The 18,028-nt window shown below is 46.9% G+C and overlaps 7 protein-coding genes across 7 annotated transcripts; 5 read left to right on the top strand and 2 right to left on the bottom strand.

The window, feature by feature from the left end:
* Positions 1-856: 856 nt before the first annotated feature.
* N7500_009135 (uncharacterized protein) lies at positions 857-1,734 on the top strand (the record flags this gene model as incomplete). The annotated part of the gene is made up of 2 exons (XM_056680276.1): positions 857-1,224; positions 1,278-1,734. Coding segments are annotated over 2 exons (825 nt in total), but the record flags the coding sequence as incomplete, so codon positions are not given.
* Positions 1,735-4,298: 2,564 nt separating this feature from the next.
* Positions 4,299-5,750, bottom strand: N7500_009134 (uncharacterized protein; the record flags this gene model as incomplete). Its single annotated transcript, XM_056680275.1, has 1 exon — positions 4,299-5,750. The coding sequence occupies one exon, from the start codon at positions 5,748-5,750 to the stop codon at positions 4,299-4,301; it is 1,452 nt and encodes a 483-aa protein (XP_056527657.1).
* A 601-nt stretch (positions 5,751-6,351) lies between these two features.
* Positions 6,352-7,191, top strand: N7500_009133 (RibD family protein; the record flags this gene model as incomplete). Its single annotated transcript, XM_056680274.1, has 1 exon — positions 6,352-7,191. One exon carries the CDS (start codon positions 6,352-6,354, stop codon positions 7,189-7,191), a length of 840 nt encoding a protein of 279 aa, XP_056527656.1.
* An 874-nt stretch (positions 7,192-8,065) lies between these two features.
* On the top strand, positions 8,066-8,701 carry N7500_009132 (uncharacterized protein; the record flags this gene model as incomplete). Its single annotated transcript, XM_056680273.1, has 1 exon — positions 8,066-8,701. One exon carries the CDS (start codon positions 8,066-8,068, stop codon positions 8,699-8,701), a length of 636 nt encoding a protein of 211 aa, XP_056527655.1.
* Positions 8,702-8,947: 246 nt separating this feature from the next.
* On the bottom strand, positions 8,948-10,450 carry N7500_009131 (SNG1 family protein; the record flags this gene model as incomplete). Its single annotated transcript, XM_056680272.1, has 1 exon — positions 8,948-10,450. The coding sequence occupies one exon, from the start codon at positions 10,448-10,450 to the stop codon at positions 8,948-8,950; it is 1,503 nt and encodes a 500-aa protein (XP_056527654.1).
* Positions 10,451-12,227: 1,777 nt separating this feature from the next.
* On the top strand, positions 12,228-14,990 carry N7500_009130 (Major facilitator superfamily; the record flags this gene model as incomplete). Its single annotated transcript, XM_056680271.1, has 8 exons — positions 12,228-12,451; positions 12,509-12,892; positions 12,953-13,704; positions 13,760-13,781; positions 14,179-14,212; positions 14,276-14,375; positions 14,450-14,733; positions 14,787-14,990. 8 exons carry the CDS (start codon positions 12,228-12,230, stop codon positions 14,988-14,990), a joined length of 2,004 nt encoding a protein of 667 aa, XP_056527653.1.
* Positions 14,991-15,863: 873 nt separating this feature from the next.
* N7500_009129 (Major facilitator superfamily domain general substrate transporter) lies at positions 15,864-17,754 on the top strand (the record flags this gene model as incomplete). Its single annotated transcript, XM_056680270.1, has 5 exons — positions 15,864-16,094; positions 16,162-16,830; positions 16,899-17,298; positions 17,357-17,457; positions 17,527-17,754. The coding sequence occupies 5 exons, from the start codon at positions 15,864-15,866 to the stop codon at positions 17,752-17,754; spliced, it is 1,629 nt and encodes a 542-aa protein (XP_056527652.1).
* Positions 17,755-18,028: the final 274 nt, after the last annotated feature.

The following is an 18,028-nucleotide window of genomic DNA, read 5'->3' as shown; positions in this document are numbered from 1 at the left end:
CATCTAATTATTCCCGGCGTGATCCAGCGGAAATAATACTTCGGTTTCAGACCTTCTGGCGTACAGTGTGGAATGAGGATCGGTTACGAGTCGGTCAAAGTCGAATCCACTTTCCTCAATGGTCCCAAGCGCCCATATGACGGAGGTCGCAGAGAGTATGATCGCCCCTCGTTCTTGTCTGTGGGGAGCTATGAAGGGGCCGCGGTAGATCTGCTACTAGAACGTGGCGCAGATCCGGGGTTACTAATATATCTGATCAGCCTACCCTGACACCTGGGCATATGCCGTTTGTCGCGACCATGAGGCCATACTTCAGAGCCTGCTATATCACTATCGGATTCTTACCAGGTAGAGGGAAACGGTGGTAGGAAAATATTATCTTTTCTTCAAATAAAACATTCGACATTATTGCAATTACAAAAGCCATCGATCAAATGGAGCAAGTAGTATCAGTGACGATTTTCTGTTGGTTTTTGCCTCCAGATCTCAACGCAAGCACTCTAAATGAACGGGAAACATGTAGTCCGTGATCCGTAGAGAGTAATCTTGTCAAGCGCACCAACACAGGGCGGTGTGTTGGTGGCACGATTACTCTCTACAGCACGCGCTATGGCCCCTGCGCCCCATTTTAGGGCCAATCTAAGCCCCCTTTCCCTTGCTCAAGCCTTCCAAGATTGCACTTACGTCACTGTCACCATTTATAGTACAATACAAGTAGAGCCTCGGTCATTTGGGCACTGATATATCTATGCGCTTGATCTCCCACGCTATAACTATACCTGTCAATCGCACAAACCTTTCATATCTCAATTGTTAATTGCAATCCAAGAATCTTCAGCATGACCGCCGCAGTTAGCGTAGGAGGGGGTGGGCCCTATATTCGTCCCAAAGCCAAGTCGCCCGTTCTGCCGCCTCACAAAGTGGGTATCCAGATGCTGGGAATCTTGTTCAATTCTCGCGGGCGTTGTATTTCCCTCGGCACGACAGAAAAACAACTCACTTGGCCGTCCACGATATAAGCGACCAGTATGCGGCGGCTACGGGCAGCTTTCCCATCGGGAGCACCCGCCACGTATTAGCCGTGGGTGGTATACCGAAGCCGCAAAGTAATGGACCAGATGAGACGACCGTCGCGTACGATGTGAATTTGAGCCTGCGCGATGAGCATGCGGTGGCGGGAACAGTGAAATGCCGGACACCATTAATTCCGGCTGATATAGACTTGTGCGTTGAACCTTCCTTGAAAGCCTCCCAAAAGTGGTACTAATTCCAAATAGAACGATATCAAACACCGAAGAAGAAGCTGCTGTCTTAAGTACAAGGAGTGTATATCCAACCAAGATACCCCTACACGTCACGTATCCCATTACTCCCTCGTCAACCCGCATCGGCACCGTCAAACATCCCTATTTCACCTTCGAAATTCCCAATGATGACAGTAAGCCAACCATCTTCCAATGGCAGATTCATCCCAAGGAGCACGGGCGTTTGCGGTATACACTTGTCCGCAACCCCGAGGGATCCAGCAGTCCTGATATCCAGGCTGTATACTACCACCTCGGGCTCGACGACTCCTTCGCTCTATTGTTTAGTGAGGGTATACTACTTCTCCCTGCTGGTCAAAGCTCGGTAAAAGAAGAATTTGCGGTGACTAGTGTTCTGGCGATGCTGTGGCGGCTGCGGGAACTCCATCGGGGAAAGGGTAAGGTTGGGGGAAGAAAGAGAACAAACTGAAACGAATTTTTGGCAAGAAGTAAAGCACGCACCAGACTTTGCTGTGTATTCCATTGTGTATATTATTTCTTTTTCGAATTAAGTGAAAAGGAATCAGGTTTCGTGTTGAACATATCGTCACGTCCTCCACATAACATGTTAGTAAAACAAGGGCAGAGCCACAAATTTCAAGTGGCAGAGAGTATTGTATCAAATTCAGGCTGCAGACTTTATGAAAGCTTCCAAACTTCGGAGTAGCGAAAACAGGAATCAAATTTAGCCATAAGAGTCCTGCAGTCTCACTTCAGATTTACCTCTAGTGGAGTTGGACCCTGTTGTTGGCGATCTTTTGAGAAGTCTTCTTGGCAGTCTTTTGAAATGCCTTCTCGGCTGTTTGCTTGCATGAATTTCTTTCCCCTACATCTTGTGGCTAGTTTGGGGTCTGAATGATGAAGAAATAGCTGTAAACTGCGGAATAGTCAAAGGCCGTAAATGCATCAACCGCCTTTTCTACATGTAATGCGTGATGTAACAGGTGGATAGACATGGAGATTCTACAGGTTTTAGGCACCTGCAATTCATATGGTCAAATAGTAAGAGCCACCCTCCAGAATCTGGCTTGAACGTCCCACTTCTGTATAGTCTTGAGGCATTCAGACCTAGAGGATGCTCAAATTGCCCGTCAGCGGGGAGCTATGTGAACAATCTAGTATACAAACATTTATTGCAGCCACCGGATTGCTCCACAAGGGTGTTCTTTTTTTTATGAAAAAGAACCAATTGAAGCTACAAAAGTAGCCCCTGGTAGGGGTGGAAACTCACTATGCCAAGCGCAGAGCGTACACAACTGGATGAGATTTCACCGATGAATGTAATAGACTGCGATTATTTGATCAAATAGTTATCCCTGCACAAGAAAGAAGTCCAGGGAGCCCTGTCAGGCCGAAATACGACCCAGGCACGGCCAGAAGAGCGGCAAAATGCAACATGCAACCCAGATTATACGCAGGCAATTATCTAATGACACCTCGTATGCTAGTAGACCACACTATCAGTACGGAGTAGTCCGTATGAGAAGCGATCTTTCAGTCTCACTTTTAGATGAATCGAATTTTGGTTGTGAATGGCGCCTAGACACGAGATAATAGCTTGCCTATTGGGTAGTCATACGCCAAAAAATGGGCTTCCAAAGCCCCAAAATCTGCAGCCCAACTTCAAATTGAGGAAACTCGTAACCACTATCGTCGCATTCAAGTCTCGTTCGGTCCATTAAAAAGGCGGCACAATAAACGAAAGGCACTATGTTCTACATAGCGCCGTGGGGCGTTTTATTTGCTAAAAAGGCTTTTCGGGAGTTTATGATACATGTCATCGTCTTCGAGTTGTCCTTCAAGCCCTCCATATTGGGCATCGACCATTGAAGCCTAGGCCTCCCCTATTCTGAAAGTTGTCGGATCGCACGACCTTTCCGATAATCACACAACGCATGTCTAAGATGGAAGCAGGAAGACTCGTATCTCTTATGCAGATCGGGTCGCCTTGCGCATGACACCGGCAAAATGCTCTGTATCGTTTGAAAGAGATGCTATTTGCCCCATTTGCCATTTTGGCTCCAACAACAAAGTCTACCTCTTATCCAAGCCTAGCTATGAATTTTCGGATTCTCTTACTATCTTAATTGATTGGTTTGAGTTATGTGGATTTCCAGGCTTCATGCAAATGCGTGAGTCGATTTTCGGATATACAGTCGGGAAAACGCCCGCACTGCATTTTCGTCGGCTGCGACTGACCCCAGGAGATCCCTGTCAGCCCTCGCTGAGCAAAAGAGATGCACTCAACACAACAGTGTCGGGAAAGTTGATCCGCAACCTAGATCCCCGAATTCGGCTACATCACGAATCTTTGACAAAGATGCTTTGCTGAGCCGTACTACGATTCAAGACATGATTGGTGTCCTTGCGGTCTACCTTCATGGTTAATATTATGACTATAGCTTGGGCTAATAATGCGTTCGAAATTGTCAAGGAGGATGGCATTTATATTAAGGGAGGGGCTGTGAGATCGCTCAATCCACTCGGTATTTACATGAAGGAGGTATGAAAATTCTTCCTTTGCGAGCTGACGAGTGTCCCAACTCAAAGAAAGGCCGATCGTAACGATCACTTATGGGCGAAGAACTTTCATGGTGCAAAGTATGGATATGTTGTTAGCTTGCATCAACAAAAAAATGATCCGATGAGTCTCTCATATCATCCAACCTGTGTGGGTAGCTCATCATAAACTCAACAGTATATCTGGATGGAGCGGATTACGGCCCTCTTTGTTGTACTGGATTGTGACGCGCAATATGGGATGAGGTAGCATTGAAAATCTCCTCAGATCATTGCCACTACCTGAACAATGTGCTCTGTCGATTTCCAGGGACAAATGCTTCTTACTTTGCTACATAAATTTTCATCGCTGCATAATATGTGCTAAAATGTCTGGAAACATTGATTTATGTAAATCTATCCCGAAATGTATACAAAGTAATGTCATAACTCATATCAATCATTAATACCGTTTGATCCAGGGGCCTGTAGGAATTATGCTGACAACCACTCACTATACCAATTCCCATTCTTATCACGATATTTGATGAGACTTTGGGTCTGGAATTTTGAAAGATTGGGATGTTCTGCAAAGAACACTCCAGAGATACGAGCGGAATCCGGTATTCTCTCTCCCGGTGGAATACCTGCAGATTCAATATCGTAGACACGTTGTAGAAGGAGAGCAGCCTCAGCTGTTGAAAACATTCCCTCGCGTCGATTGTAATTTCGGCAGATCGTCAACACCTTTTGCCGAACCGTCCAGTCCCGACATTTGAGCCCACAAAACATGAGAGCTGCTAGAAATCCCTCCTTGACAGAAAAAAGCGGGTCCGGCAAGTGATCGAAGCTAACCAACAAAGCCTCTGCTGTGTCGACAATAGTCTGGAAATGAGGAAAGAGAATATCCCATTGTAGCTCAGAACCTGAAAATGTTGATGAGGCGAGTACGATCTTCATCATCTCAATCTGCACCTGAATGATCATGAAGGCACGGAGCTTTGTGGGGCACGCAGTCTTTTGATGAACAGCAATGCACTCCTCCACTTGCGTATTAAACCGATGGACCTTGTTCGCCGGGGTGTCCCACGCGAATCCTCGCGAAATATTGCTGATCATCGGGTCAAGCAATACCGGGTTACTTAACATGAACGCCCACGCTTGCACCAACACCAGCAGTGTCGCTTTTGACTGTTCATCGGCATATGTAGAGATGTCGGCGAGATTATCATGGATAAGTTCTAGAAGATAAGGATACTCTCCTGCCATATAATCCCGGAGGCTTGTAGCGCTTGCCCAATGGATATGGAGCTGTATGAATGTATGTAACAAAACAGAAGCAACCGGTCTCTTCGAATTTTTCTTCCTCCATTCCCACAGGAGTTTAGTGCCAGCTTGCAGATGACAGCGCACAGCATCAACATCACCTTGGAATAAAGCGAAGGTAACTAAAACAACACAAGCCACAAGGACCTTCTCGGTAGCCGAGGGATCCGATTGGTCGTCCTTCATCATAGTCGTGCGAAGACAAGCAATGGCCTTTGTGGACTGCCGCATGGGGAAAACGTCATTCCGGTCGGAATTGGGGTTCGCAAATCTACGATGCAAGGCACCGATACCAATTGCTGCATGGCGGACCTCCGGACAAGATTCACAGACTTGATGGACAAGAATTTGCCAAAATGGGTCGAAGTTATACCCAGCACACTGACTAGCAGTATATGAACGGAATGAATACAAATAATCACGTTCCATGCGCGACAAGCCAACTTGACTCCCATCAACCACGTGGACCAAACCAGCGGATTGGGCTTGTTGCTGGCCTACATGCACAATTTTTAGAGCGCCACCATTAGTCTTCGCGGTGCGCGCATCTCGGACTTCACGGGTTCTCCTGTCGGGTGGCGCTGTATACCCTTGACATACGCGTCCAGCACGGTTGCACATAAGACAAGCGGGTCGAGTTTCATCACATTTCTTATGGCGAGATCTTAAAACGGGTGTTAGCACCGGCTACCTTATTACCCGGATGAGATCGCATGTTGTGCAATATAGAGTTGGGTAGATCTCTGCATTGTGTTTACGCGTTGCGGAACTCCTCATCCACTGAGCGTTCACCTGGCGGCAAATTCCGGGTACTTACTTGCAGGTCAAACACCCCGTGCGAACTTTCGATGCACTAGTCCTTTTTCTTTTCTGGATATCCCGTATCACCAAGGTTGATTGGCTCCCAGGCGAAAGGGCAGGTGGATCTGACATGATGGGTGTGGGATTCGGTATGGTTGAACACCGTGAAACAGGAGGATTTGTGGACTTCAGGGGGGTCGCGTAAAAGCCCCCGCTATTCCAGATGCATGACAAGGATCCTCCGTTGGCGGAAATGCCATTTTGGTCTTTGTCCAATCGTGTTTTGACGACGTCGCTAGGTAGTGGGGTAGATGCATGCGACGCCTGAGGCATCAATATAAGCTCACCGCCAAGGCCGAGCTTCAGATCTTCATATCACCAACAGCATTTGAGTGATTATTTAAAGCCCGCCACATTCCAGATGACTCCAGTACCTAGAGATGCATTGGAGTTTCCAGAGTCGGATAGAGGCTTCTTAGAGCCCCACCTGCCCCCGCAGAATGGCTCGGGAGCTCAGTCTGATCTCCCCTTCACAACACTCACATTCGCGACCTCGCTTGACTCTTCTCTGGCTCTTTCCCCTGGTGCACGTACAGTGCTTTCAGGGCCACAATCTAAGGCAATGACTCACTATCTACGATCCCGCCATGACGGAATTGTCATTGGCGTAGGTACCGCAGTAGCAGATGATCCTGGTCTCAACTGTCGAATCTCAGGAGTCGGAGGCTATGGCAAGGAGGGTCTAGATAGACAACCTAGGCCAGTTGTCATTGATCCGACAGCAAGATGGGAGTTTTCAGACGACAGCAAGCTATTTCAACTTTGCCGAGAGGGTCGTGGCCGTGCCCCTTGGATCATTACCGCAGTTGAGAAACCAGACGCCGAGAAGGTAGCATTGCTAGAAAGGTACGGCGGAAATTTCATTTCCGTCAAGATGACCAGATTACATACTGGTGGACATCAGATTGACTGGCAAGATTTGCTCGTCACTTTGAAATCGCACGGTCTCGAGAGCGTCATGGTAGAGGGTGGTGGCCAGGTCATCAAATCCCTTTTGAGCCCACATTACATGTCTTTGCTGAACAGCGTTATTGTGACCATTGCTCCCACATGGTTGGGTGAAGGCGGCGTGGTCGTCTCCCCTGCTAGGCGCTTTGACGAGAGTGGAAATGCGATATCCGCAGCGAGACTGAAGAATGTCAAATGGTACCCGTTTGGCGAAGATGTTGTCCTCTGTGGACAGGTCAAGCTTTCTGACTGATAGAATTCGGTGAACCGTCTAACTACCGATATTGATCAAAAGGACCTGCTAAGTTCATGTTCCTTCGATATACAACCTCGAAAGACTCCAGCGTACAGCTTGAAAGTCTACAGCAGTATTTCACCCTGTGGCCCACCTTCGCCAACTGGAAAAAGGTCAATCAAATACGTCATCTACCTAGCCATGTTTTCCACTCCACGGCAATGCGAGGGCCTATTCGCATATGTCAAAAACCCGTAACTGCATCTTGTCCTGAGGGTGCGAGGGATGTGTTAGCGCATTATAAATAGATTAATTGCGCCCTAATGGTACAATCCACTTCGCCTTACGAGATCAAATACTTCAAAATTGACACCTGGATAATTATTCATTTCTCACAGGCCTCGATCTCCAGATCCCCCGTGATGACTCTAACTTGATTGAATAAGAGGCCTAGTATCCAAAGTCAGGTCGCAGGGGGACTGTTCTGAAAGTCCACGGCCCCGACCGATGGAACTGAACTTCGAGCTTTCAGTTTTTTGTTGATTGATCTTTTTTTTTTCTGATTGATTTGTCCTCGAAGAAAGAGCTTTACGGCTTGTATTGCTCCTTGTAGAGAAAACTGGACTTTCCGCATAGCAAAAGCCGTTAACAATGGCATTGTGACATTGAGTATCTCATCTTAAACAATGTCCTTTGTTGTCGGATGATCCAATAGAGCATTGAGAGATGGATAAATAAGCCCTACTTTCCACATCATCATAGCTTCAGCTGCATCAACTGACTCATCTCTAATCAAGGCTCACAATACATCCCGGAACACGTCTTCATGTCCAGCTGAGTACTATTCAAAATCTACATACACTGGCATTTTTAGCACGCTCATCCAAGAACAATGCCGCCACTCAACGATGGCCTGCAGCACGAGCGTATGCTCACGGCTCTCTGTCGCCTAATCTGCGATCTCAGATCCAACCCAGAGAGCCGTTGTCTGGCAATTGCACGACTGAACGCAATTTCTCGCCTGGCACGCATCTGTGCACAATTCGGGAAAGATGCTCGTTTCACACAGCTTTGTGACACCCTTCAGAGAGGTTTGCCCGGCCAAATCGCTCTGCTCAAGAGTGACATAAACAGTAACGTTATAGTTGCAGATGCTCTTGACCGAATGATATTTCGATCGTCTTTGGTTCCTAGTGCCGTCGCTGCTCTTGACCAAGACATTGAGATGTCTGACGAAGAGGCTGACCAGGGTTTCCATGTAGATGCTAGTGACGAGGAAAGTAACATTGATTCTAGCGACGACAACTATATAGCACGATTGCTTCTTGGTTCGACATGGGCGAAGCCGATAGTTGATTTTGACGAGGAGCCATATGGGGAAGTTGAGGTAGTTAGTGAACAGGAAAGTGAGATTGATTCTAGCGATGATAACTACATCGCACGCCTCGTCCTTGGTCCCAGCTGGGCTACTCCGTTAGCTGATTTTCCCGACGAGCCATATGGGAGAAAGAACACGTTGGGTGAGTGATTGTGGATTTATGGTGGCTCACACATGGGTATATATATCAATACATAAGTAAATGACCAAGGGTACACTAAGCCATGCCTTAGTACATCGTATCTTCACTTGAATTTTTGAATTTGACGAAATTCCTGATTGACAAACGGAAATGTAGAGAATATTAGATACACAGTCTTGATTAATTCAACGTCGCCCATCGAGTAACATAATTTTGGTATAAATTTGACCAATCGTAGCAACTCGACGCATAATTCAATCTCTGTAGGCCAAGGCAAATGACGGGCCGGTGTTATCTCGGCTGGTACTTGGTCTTTCGACCTTCGGTCGGGACATCTCACGGTGAATGATGTTGGCCAACTCCGCTTGAGCATCCGCTTCCTCATTTCCGCTGTCCGAAGTTTTGCTCCCCTGGGTATCTCGTGTCGTCTCCCGTCTAACTAGATGAGCCTCTTGTTGCTCAAGGATGGTGGCCGTCACCTTCTCTTGCAAAGCCTTTTCATCCATCTCTTGCTTGATACATGCGTAATGGGCCCGTCGATACACACCGATAGTGCTCAAAATTATACCAAGAACTTCGTAAACGAAGAGAACAGGCAGCGCGTAATACAATTTGGGGTTGCAGCCAAAAGACCAGATGTCGATGAGTACCTGGAAGACAGCATGTGCGGGCAACGCGAAGCCTATTTTGTAGAAAGCAGGTGCCAACTCGAATGGGAGAAGGATGGAAGTGATATTCGTGATGATCCACGATATAAGGGCCATCGGTACGTAGGGAGGCGGAAGCCAGATGGTGAAAATGTCTAGCACGAGGAAGTTCAAATGTGCAAAGAGCCACAGTACCAGCCAAGTGAGCGCGAACTGGTTCCCGTTGACATCCCAGCCACTTCGAAATGCCCAGATTGCACCGGCTGTACACATAGCTCCGATGAGTGTGTAGATTAAAGATATTATTAGACGCCCACTGGCAATGCGACGGGCTGACAGCGATGTGTAAAGGTTGAACTGAGCGTATAAACCATTGATAGTACCAAGGTAGAAAAATTCCTGGATCAAGATCAAAATGATAACAAGCGTGTTGTAGATGACTCTTGACCCTTGTGATGTGGGCTGAATATTGTTGTTGGCCAATGTCCACGGTTCATAGAACGTGGCAAGCGCAGCAGAATCAGAGCTGTTGATATGCTGCAGAGAATTGTTCCCGTTGGTCTGGAAGTATGCAACACGTGCAGTTTCCGATAATGATTTGATGCTCTCTGCAAGGACCGAGTCAATGACCGTTGGGTAGCGCGCTTCATTCCACACCATTGTGAGAACATTGTTCTTGTCGTACGAAGACGCAGCTAGCCCACCCGCAAATGCGGCACTTAGTGCATTCGACGCATTCGCTGTGACGTACAATGCTCCCCAGTATTTGATGTCGCAGACTGCACCTTCAATCGAGCCAGGCTGAGGGTAGACAGAGGCAGATTGCTCAATGAAAGTTGGAAAGTCGGGTCCTTTGAGCTTTTGGAACGTGGCGCGGGCCGCATCGCCTATCGCGCCGCCGTCGTAATCAACGAACAACACATTGATGTTGTGAATGTGTCCGGTCTGCTGGAAAAGAGACCCAAATATGTAACAGAACAGACCCAGAAATAGAGCTTGGAGAAGTAGAAGATTGACAGTAGCTGCCTTTAGGACACCTAATCGACGCGGCCGAACAGATGGGTGATGGATGCTAGGCCGCTGCTCCCGCGCTTTTGGGTAGAACTGCATGAAACCTGGAGTAATTGCTCTCTATCGCTCTAGATAGCGATAGAGCGGCAATATGAATGTGACACAATATGTACAAGAAGTCTGCGATGAATCTTTTGGCTTCCGACAAGAAAAGTCAAAACCCAGCGCCGACCCCCTGGAGAAGACTAGAAAAAATATAAGTAGGGCCGATATACCCGGGAAGGCTGAAAATTTTGCCCCGGAGATAAGGTGAGATAATGTGAGACCTGTCAGACAAATGTGGGAAATTCCTGAAGAACCTTTCAGGCCCAAATGTTCACTTTTGGCCATGCGAACCATGGAAATCCCCATATCAAACCAAACTCTGGCATAGTCCAGCGTCTCTAAATCTATGCCATGTGGAAGCTCCACCGCCTTCAAAATTTTGGTCCCCAGAGCATCAACGGGTATCAACCGGCTATGACGGCTCCGGTGGGTTTCCCGGGGTTGCCAAGGTGGGCTTTCTGAACTAAGAGATCATCGAATTTGCTTACCTGCATAGAAGGCGGGAAATGTTCGGTACAAGCATCGAATATCCTTCCCTAGGTGCCGGATCTTCCGGTCCAAGATTAAAGCCACAAATTATTCTGACAAGCCGATGATAACGGTCACTGCGTTTTTCAAAGGCCATCACTAAGCCTCACCAGAAGGTGCTGAGTCAGGGCAACTTTCTTAATTTGAACTTGGAGGCTACGAGCCACATCGATAAACTGATCATACCGAACAAAAGGTTGTTAGCAAAAGGGACGACTGTGGTGCTGCTTCTCTGCAAAGACCTTTGTTATGCGACTTTCTACCCGGCCTGTATTGCAATACATGTGACGCGACCTAACCGTTTTTCGTATTTATCGCCACTACCAACCCAAGAAATCTCCCCAAAAGGATATCGCCCGTCTCCCGCCGAGCCATCAGCGCCAATTCGGCCCACTGTCGATCATCTTACTAGCGTTAGCATATACATCCAGACGGTTGCCCGACCCCGTCGGGTACCTGTAGCACCCTGGATGATTCTCGCTCCGTGCGAATGGCCTTTCCTCTGCGTCGGGCTCTATGATGGATGTCAATCTCTCGGTTTACCGTTACAGTGAAATGCAGTGTGAATTGAGAGCGGAATAAAGATGATGCCGGGATTTTTGGTTGCTGAAAACTCCATCGGATGTCAAGAAAGCTACGCTCAAGTCAGAGATTCGCTGAGAACGACTTCAAATTTTGTTATTTGATGCTCGATGAGAAAGGTGAGAGCAAGACACCACTGATCGCTGGGTTGACGCTTGGTGCGGATAACCTTCCAGGTCGCATATTTTTGTCAACCACAAGAAACCCCTCCTCCACAGGCAAAATATAAAGAGAATGCCTAACCGCACACCTTTAGCGTCAGTGTGCCTCTCATTTGACAGGGATGTTGAATAATCAAATTTTCGATAATCCAGAAATGCCTCGGACAAGCAGCTTAGCGCTATCCTCCCCAACCAATGAGATACTCGTCAACCAGGGGTCGGGGGTTGGTCAATCTTTGATCCTCCCCGGGCGGCCCCCGCTTTTATCGCTCCAAAGGGCCCTTGACTGTTGCTTTTGTGTGATGAATGTGCAGTAGTTGAGATTATATAACGACGACCTTGGGCGTGCAGAAGATTAGCGGGAACTAGCCTGTGATCTCGCAACACTCGCCCCTGAGGGTTTACCTGACTGTTGCACTCTATCCCTCCTCATAAGAGAGTATTGTCACGATACGTACATCTCCGAGTCTGAGGGCTCGCATTCCAAAGATATTCTCAACATGGTGCAACTGGAGCAGGGCGCAAAGGTCGAATCGCACGGCGCAACGGAAATTTTACAATTATCATCCGACGATACGCTCGAAAATGCACCGGGCACAACCACAGAGAAAACAGAATGCGATGAACCATGGAAATGGGGGGATGATCCGAGCAATCCATATAACTGGCCGACAGGTCAAAAGGTCCTACAAGTGATGATGATTGGTTGGGCGGCTTTCACAACGTTGGTTAAATTTTCTACATAATGTGAAGCTGGCTTAAGATTTAACATATGATATAGAACTGTTGGAGTATCTATATTATCACCCGCTCACTCGCAGTTTATGGAAGAATTTGGGGTCGGCAGTACGGTCGCTATCTTACCCTTGTCACTCTACGTCTTTGCCTTGGCCCTTGGTCCCATCATTGGAGGACCCCTTTCTGAAACTGTTGGGCGATACCCGGTCTACATAGGGTCGATTGGGCTGGGCACTTCATTTACTCTAGGCGTAGGGTTTTCTCCCACGTTTTCTGGACTGTGTGTTTTGCGTTTCTTGGCTGGTTTCTGCTACGCACCGACTCTGGCGATTGCAGCGGGAACTCTCAATGAGACGTTTGAGCCTGTTCAACGTGCCCTCCCCTCAGCTATCTTTATCCTTACACCTTTCTTGGGTCCTGGTCTAGGGTCAATATCTCCCTGGTCGATGTTATTGCCAAGATCTCCGTCTTGCTGACTACCTTTTAGGCCTGTCATTGGAAGCTTCGTTGTCAATCGGAAAGGCTGGCGTTGGACACAGTGGACAACAATATTCTTTGCCATCCTCACTGGTATCACAATTCTCATTGCCAAAGAGACGTTTCACCCTATCATCAAACGTCGTCGGGCCAAGGAACTCGGACTCGAACTTCCCCCATCATCTCCTCTGTCTTCAAAGCTACGCCTATTCTTGACCATTTCTCTCTTCCGCCCTATCAGCATGCTCTTAACGGAACCCATCGTTGGCTTCATCTGCCTTTACATTGCTTGCGAATTTGCGACACTCTTCTCTTTCTTCGCAGCCTTCCCATTGATCTTTCAAGGTATCTATCATTTTAATATCGAGGAGTCTGGCCTGGTGTTCTTGACCATTGTGGTTGGATGCCTACTAGGAACAGTGACGGTCATCTTATGCAACTTCTTTCTTTACCTCCCCAAAGCCTCGAAGCATCCAGACGGGCATGTACCACCCGAATACCGCCTCTATCCAGCACTCATAGGTAGTGTTGGACTGCCGATCGGTTTGTTCTGGTTTGCATGGACTTCAAGAGCTGATATCTCCTGGGCAAGTCCTGTCGTTGCAATAATTGTCTTTGCATGGGGAAATCTATGTGTCTTCGTCAGCACAACGCAGTACCTCGTTGATACTTATCATGGTCTCACTGTTGCAAGTGCCATGAGCGCCAATGGTTTGGCACGTTATGGACTGGGGGCTGTGTTCCCTCTGTTTACCGTCCAAAGTGAGTGATCACATTTGATGTTAACACCGAAAATATGTATTAATGTCTATTATAGTGTACACCAAGCTCGGTGCAGGGTGGGCATCTAGCTTGCTTGGATTTATTGCAGTGGCCCTTTTACCTGTTCCATGGGTCTTCTTCAAGACCGGAAAAAGGTTGAGAGCTTTGAGTAAACATGAAACCGCGGAGAATAGTCCTAAGTGATGTTATTTTAAGTACATCATACTTTCCCAACAAGGAGAAAAACACTCAATTTTGGAAATGTTGAAAGTTCCCAGGGCTATGAAGAACCCGCCCGAGCCTAAGTGTTGAGCTTCGAAAGTTTATTGGGAACAGCCTCAGCCATGATGAATAATCATCAATTGATGTCTATAAAGATTCAGGTCCAGCCTGATCTAGATATATTTCAACAGTCTATTCTCACACTGATTTGGTCATGTCTCCTAAAATAACCTGTTATTTCGACGTCGGCAGTCCATTCAGCTGCATCGCGTTCCACGCCTTGACGGTTCGTCCAATATTTCAAAGAATTCCATGAATGAAAAGCTATCTGATGATTATTCATTCATAGACGTCCCCTGTCTTCGCAACGTGTGACATTGACTATGTCCCTGTCTCCCTGCGAGACTTATTTCAGCTATGCCAAAACACGCCTCCTATTGCAGTCAAGAGTAGGCTCCTATTTCTTACTTTGCCATTTCACGCTATGTACTACTTTACATGGAACGCTAATTTCCCGTTGCAGACAAGTTTCAATGGATCAACCGAGAGCGTATCTACTGGGCTCGTCGTTTCCAGGTTCCCATGTCTGAAGCCATCCCAAAAGGATTTCCCGCATCCACCGCGGACGTTCAACTCGCACTCTGCCTTCTAGCTACAGAATACCCCGATAAGCTAGTTCCCATCGTGGAAAGGATCTCTCGCGGGTTCTGGGAAGAGGGAAACTCGGGTGTCCTCACTCAACCCGGTTTTTCTGCTATTTTTGAGAGCGAGCTTGGCGCCGAAAATGCCAAGCGGATTTTGAATGAGGTATGTTTCGGATGTGTGTTATATTTTCTTTGTTTTCTAATAGTATTCTACAGTTCAAAGGTGCTGCGGCACAAGCGATCCTTGGTAGACGCACACAGGAGGCGTTTACCTCGGGCGCCTTTGGTTTGCCTTGGTTTGATTGCGTAGACGCTCAGGGAGTCAAGGAAAGCTTCTGGGGGATCGATCATTTGGGACGTCTGGTGGACTTTCTGCAACTGGACGCCAGCCTAGACAACTCTTTCCGCGTATTACTATGACATCTAGCGCGACCTGGTGAAACCTGATTCTGGTCACTCTTGGCCATGCTTGATAAATTTTAGACAAGCGTCAGATTGGCTTATCACTCACAGTCCACTTCGCATTACGGAGGCAAAACTATGTCAGGCCATTTTAGACGAAGTTATTAAACCAATCTATGTCGCGCTTGTTCATCACATTTCGAACCATTGTCATCGCGCAATAAGGTTCAACTAGTAGTAGGCTTCTTGAAGGAAGATTAGCCGATATGTCGACATCTCGAAGATTCTCAACCAATCCCGTTGTGCTATACATGCTGTTAATGCACCTAGTCGAGGGGTAAAGGTCAATTCGTTATCTAGTTAGTGACGCGATCTCGCATTGAATGACAACATGTTGTCCTATCAAGGCTTCTTTCTAGCCAAAGCTTTTGCGCATAACTCGAATTGCGCAGATTTGACAGTCTTATTGAGCATGATTTTGTCATCAACATTAATTTTAGTTTCAATCATGCATCAATCTTTCAACATTGTGATTTTTATATGTCCGTGCCCAGGCCTCCCCGCCGGGACTCTTACTATAAATTTGTCTGCAGCTTGAAATTATCATGCATGGACCTCTTCGCTTAACCAACTCGGGATTTACCCTTCGGGTGCTAATTGAGCACATACAGGCATTTGATTCATCATCAGAGGCGCAAATTTCACCTTTCGTGTATTGAATTTCGTTGAAATTTCTCCGCAGCACGACTGCACATGGCAGACAGCTTTAGCCTGACATGTCCTTCCAGCATTGCGCAATACTCGGCGCAAGGCACGAGCTGTAACATTGATACTATATAAAAAGACACAAATTCAAGTCATGGACGTTATCAACCATACTTGAAATCGACAATGTCGGACAAAAGCTCCTTGTCGCTTGAATCAAAGCAGGTGTCTGTCACAATAGTCCAAGAGACGTCAACCACATCAATCCCGACCAGAAAACACGATGTAAGAGGTGGTGTATTGGCTGCGGGTGGGTCACTGGAGTTCTACGAGCCCATTGATGAGTACGAAGGGAAACATCGATATGACCCACTTGCAGAGTGGACAGAGAAGGAAGAGAAGCAACTGGTCCGGAAGGTAATGAAGAGCTTTCCCAGAATTCACATATTGTGGATCATCGGGCTAATATTTGACGAAAATGTAGCTTGACTACAGAATTTGTTCTTGGGTCTGTCTGATGTTCTTTGCCCTCCAACTGGATCGGGGTAATATCGGACAAGCATTATCCGACGGAATGCTTGATGACCTTGGGTTATCAACTAACAATTACAACTATGGCATGACGATATTCTATCTTTGCTTCCTATGCGCGGAGGTACCGTCGCAAATGATTTCGAAAAAGCTCGGCCCCGACGTATGGATTCCCATTCAGATGGTCCTTTGGAGTGTGGTCGGGATTTGCCAGGGTGTGGTTACCGGTGAAAAGAGCTTCTATGCGACTCGTGCTCTGCTTGGCCTGATAGAAGGTGGCTTTATTCCTGATGCACTCCTCTATCTATCCTACTTCTACACGAATAACGAGCTACCTATGCGGGTCGCCTTTTTCTACTGTGTCTCCAACAGTACCGGCATCATCGCTGCGTTCTTGGCATTTGGCATTCTTCGCATGCGAGCCATAGGCGGCTGGGAAGGGTGGAGATGGCTGTTTGTCATCGAGGGTGCTTTGACTCTTATCATTGGTGTCATATCGTGGTTTTATCTACCTCCGAGCCCAACCCAGACTGCCAGTTGGTTTCGCGGGAAAGATGGTTGGTTCTCAGAAAGGGAAGAGGTCATCATGGTTAATCGAGTCTTGCGAGATGATCCAGCAAAAGTACGTATGAAGGAGATATCTTTGCTGACAATTTATATATACACAGACTGACTGTGGACTTGGTATAGGGTGGCATGCATAATCGTCAAGGTCTAACGCCGAAACTTTTATGGGACTCTCTCATGGACTACGATCTTTGGCCAATGTATCTGATGAGCCTCACACTGCTCATCCCCACAACTCCTGTATCAGCATATTTGACCCTCTTCCTGAGGTCGCTTGGTTTTGATACGTTTGAAGTCAATCTTCTGACCATTCCTGCGACGGCGTTGTTCTTGGTCCAATTGATTTTTTGGTCCTGGGTGTCCGAAAAAATCAACAACCGCATGGCCATAGTTCTGTTCTACTCATTCTGGGTTTTCCCTCTTTTGGTGGCACTAGAGCTGATGCCAGCAACTGCAAGCCCTTGGAGTTGGTACGCAGTTACAATCTTGGTCATTGGATTCCCCTATGTTCATTCCATCAATGGTTAGTACACATGTCCCCATGTCCTATCTCATATTCTCTGACGCCAATTTCCTTATAGTCAGCTTGATCTCTCGAAACTCTGGCTCTGTGCGCACCCGTACAGTGGGCAGTGCAGTTTATAACATGATTACCCAAGCAGGTGCTATCATCTCTTCCAATGTACGTTTTCTAATCCTCCTGATGTCTCCTTTCATGGTTAGATATGTGACTGATACTTATTTTTTCTAGGTATACCGTACCGACGATCGACCTTTCTACCGAAAAGGAAATAAGATCCTTCTTGCAATCGTCGCATGGAACGTTTGTGTTACCATCTTCATCAAGTTCTACTATATACGGAGAAACAAAGCACGTGAACAAGTTTGGAACGCTATGGATCTTGAGCAGAAGCATCATTATCTGAGCACAACAAAAGACGAGGGCAATAAGAGGTTGGACTTCCGATTTGCCCATTAAGTCACTAATTTCTTGGGCCCATTGTACAGAGGGCGGCGGTCTTATGCGCTACCAACTTGACGAAATTATTCTTCTGAATATATGACCTGAATGATGAATTGCTATAACGTAGATATGGGGCATGGAATGTCTCTAGGTCCATAAGAAAATGGAAACGAATTCTATTTGCTATTCAAAATATTGAATGATATTCCACAATTCTTTTCTATTCCGGGCATTTGATAGTCTCCCTACATTTACAATGTTTTTAATTGAGCCCTCGACCTTGCACAAA

Source organism: Penicillium coprophilum, assembly GCF_028826855.1.
Source record: "Penicillium coprophilum strain IBT 35676 chromosome Unknown utg000006l_segment0_segment0, whole genome shotgun sequence".
Lineage (NCBI taxonomy): Eukaryota > Fungi > Ascomycota > Eurotiomycetes > Eurotiales > Aspergillaceae > Penicillium > Penicillium coprophilum.
Note: the sequence above shows the minus strand (reverse complement) of the source record. Positions and strands in the feature narration are given on the sequence as shown.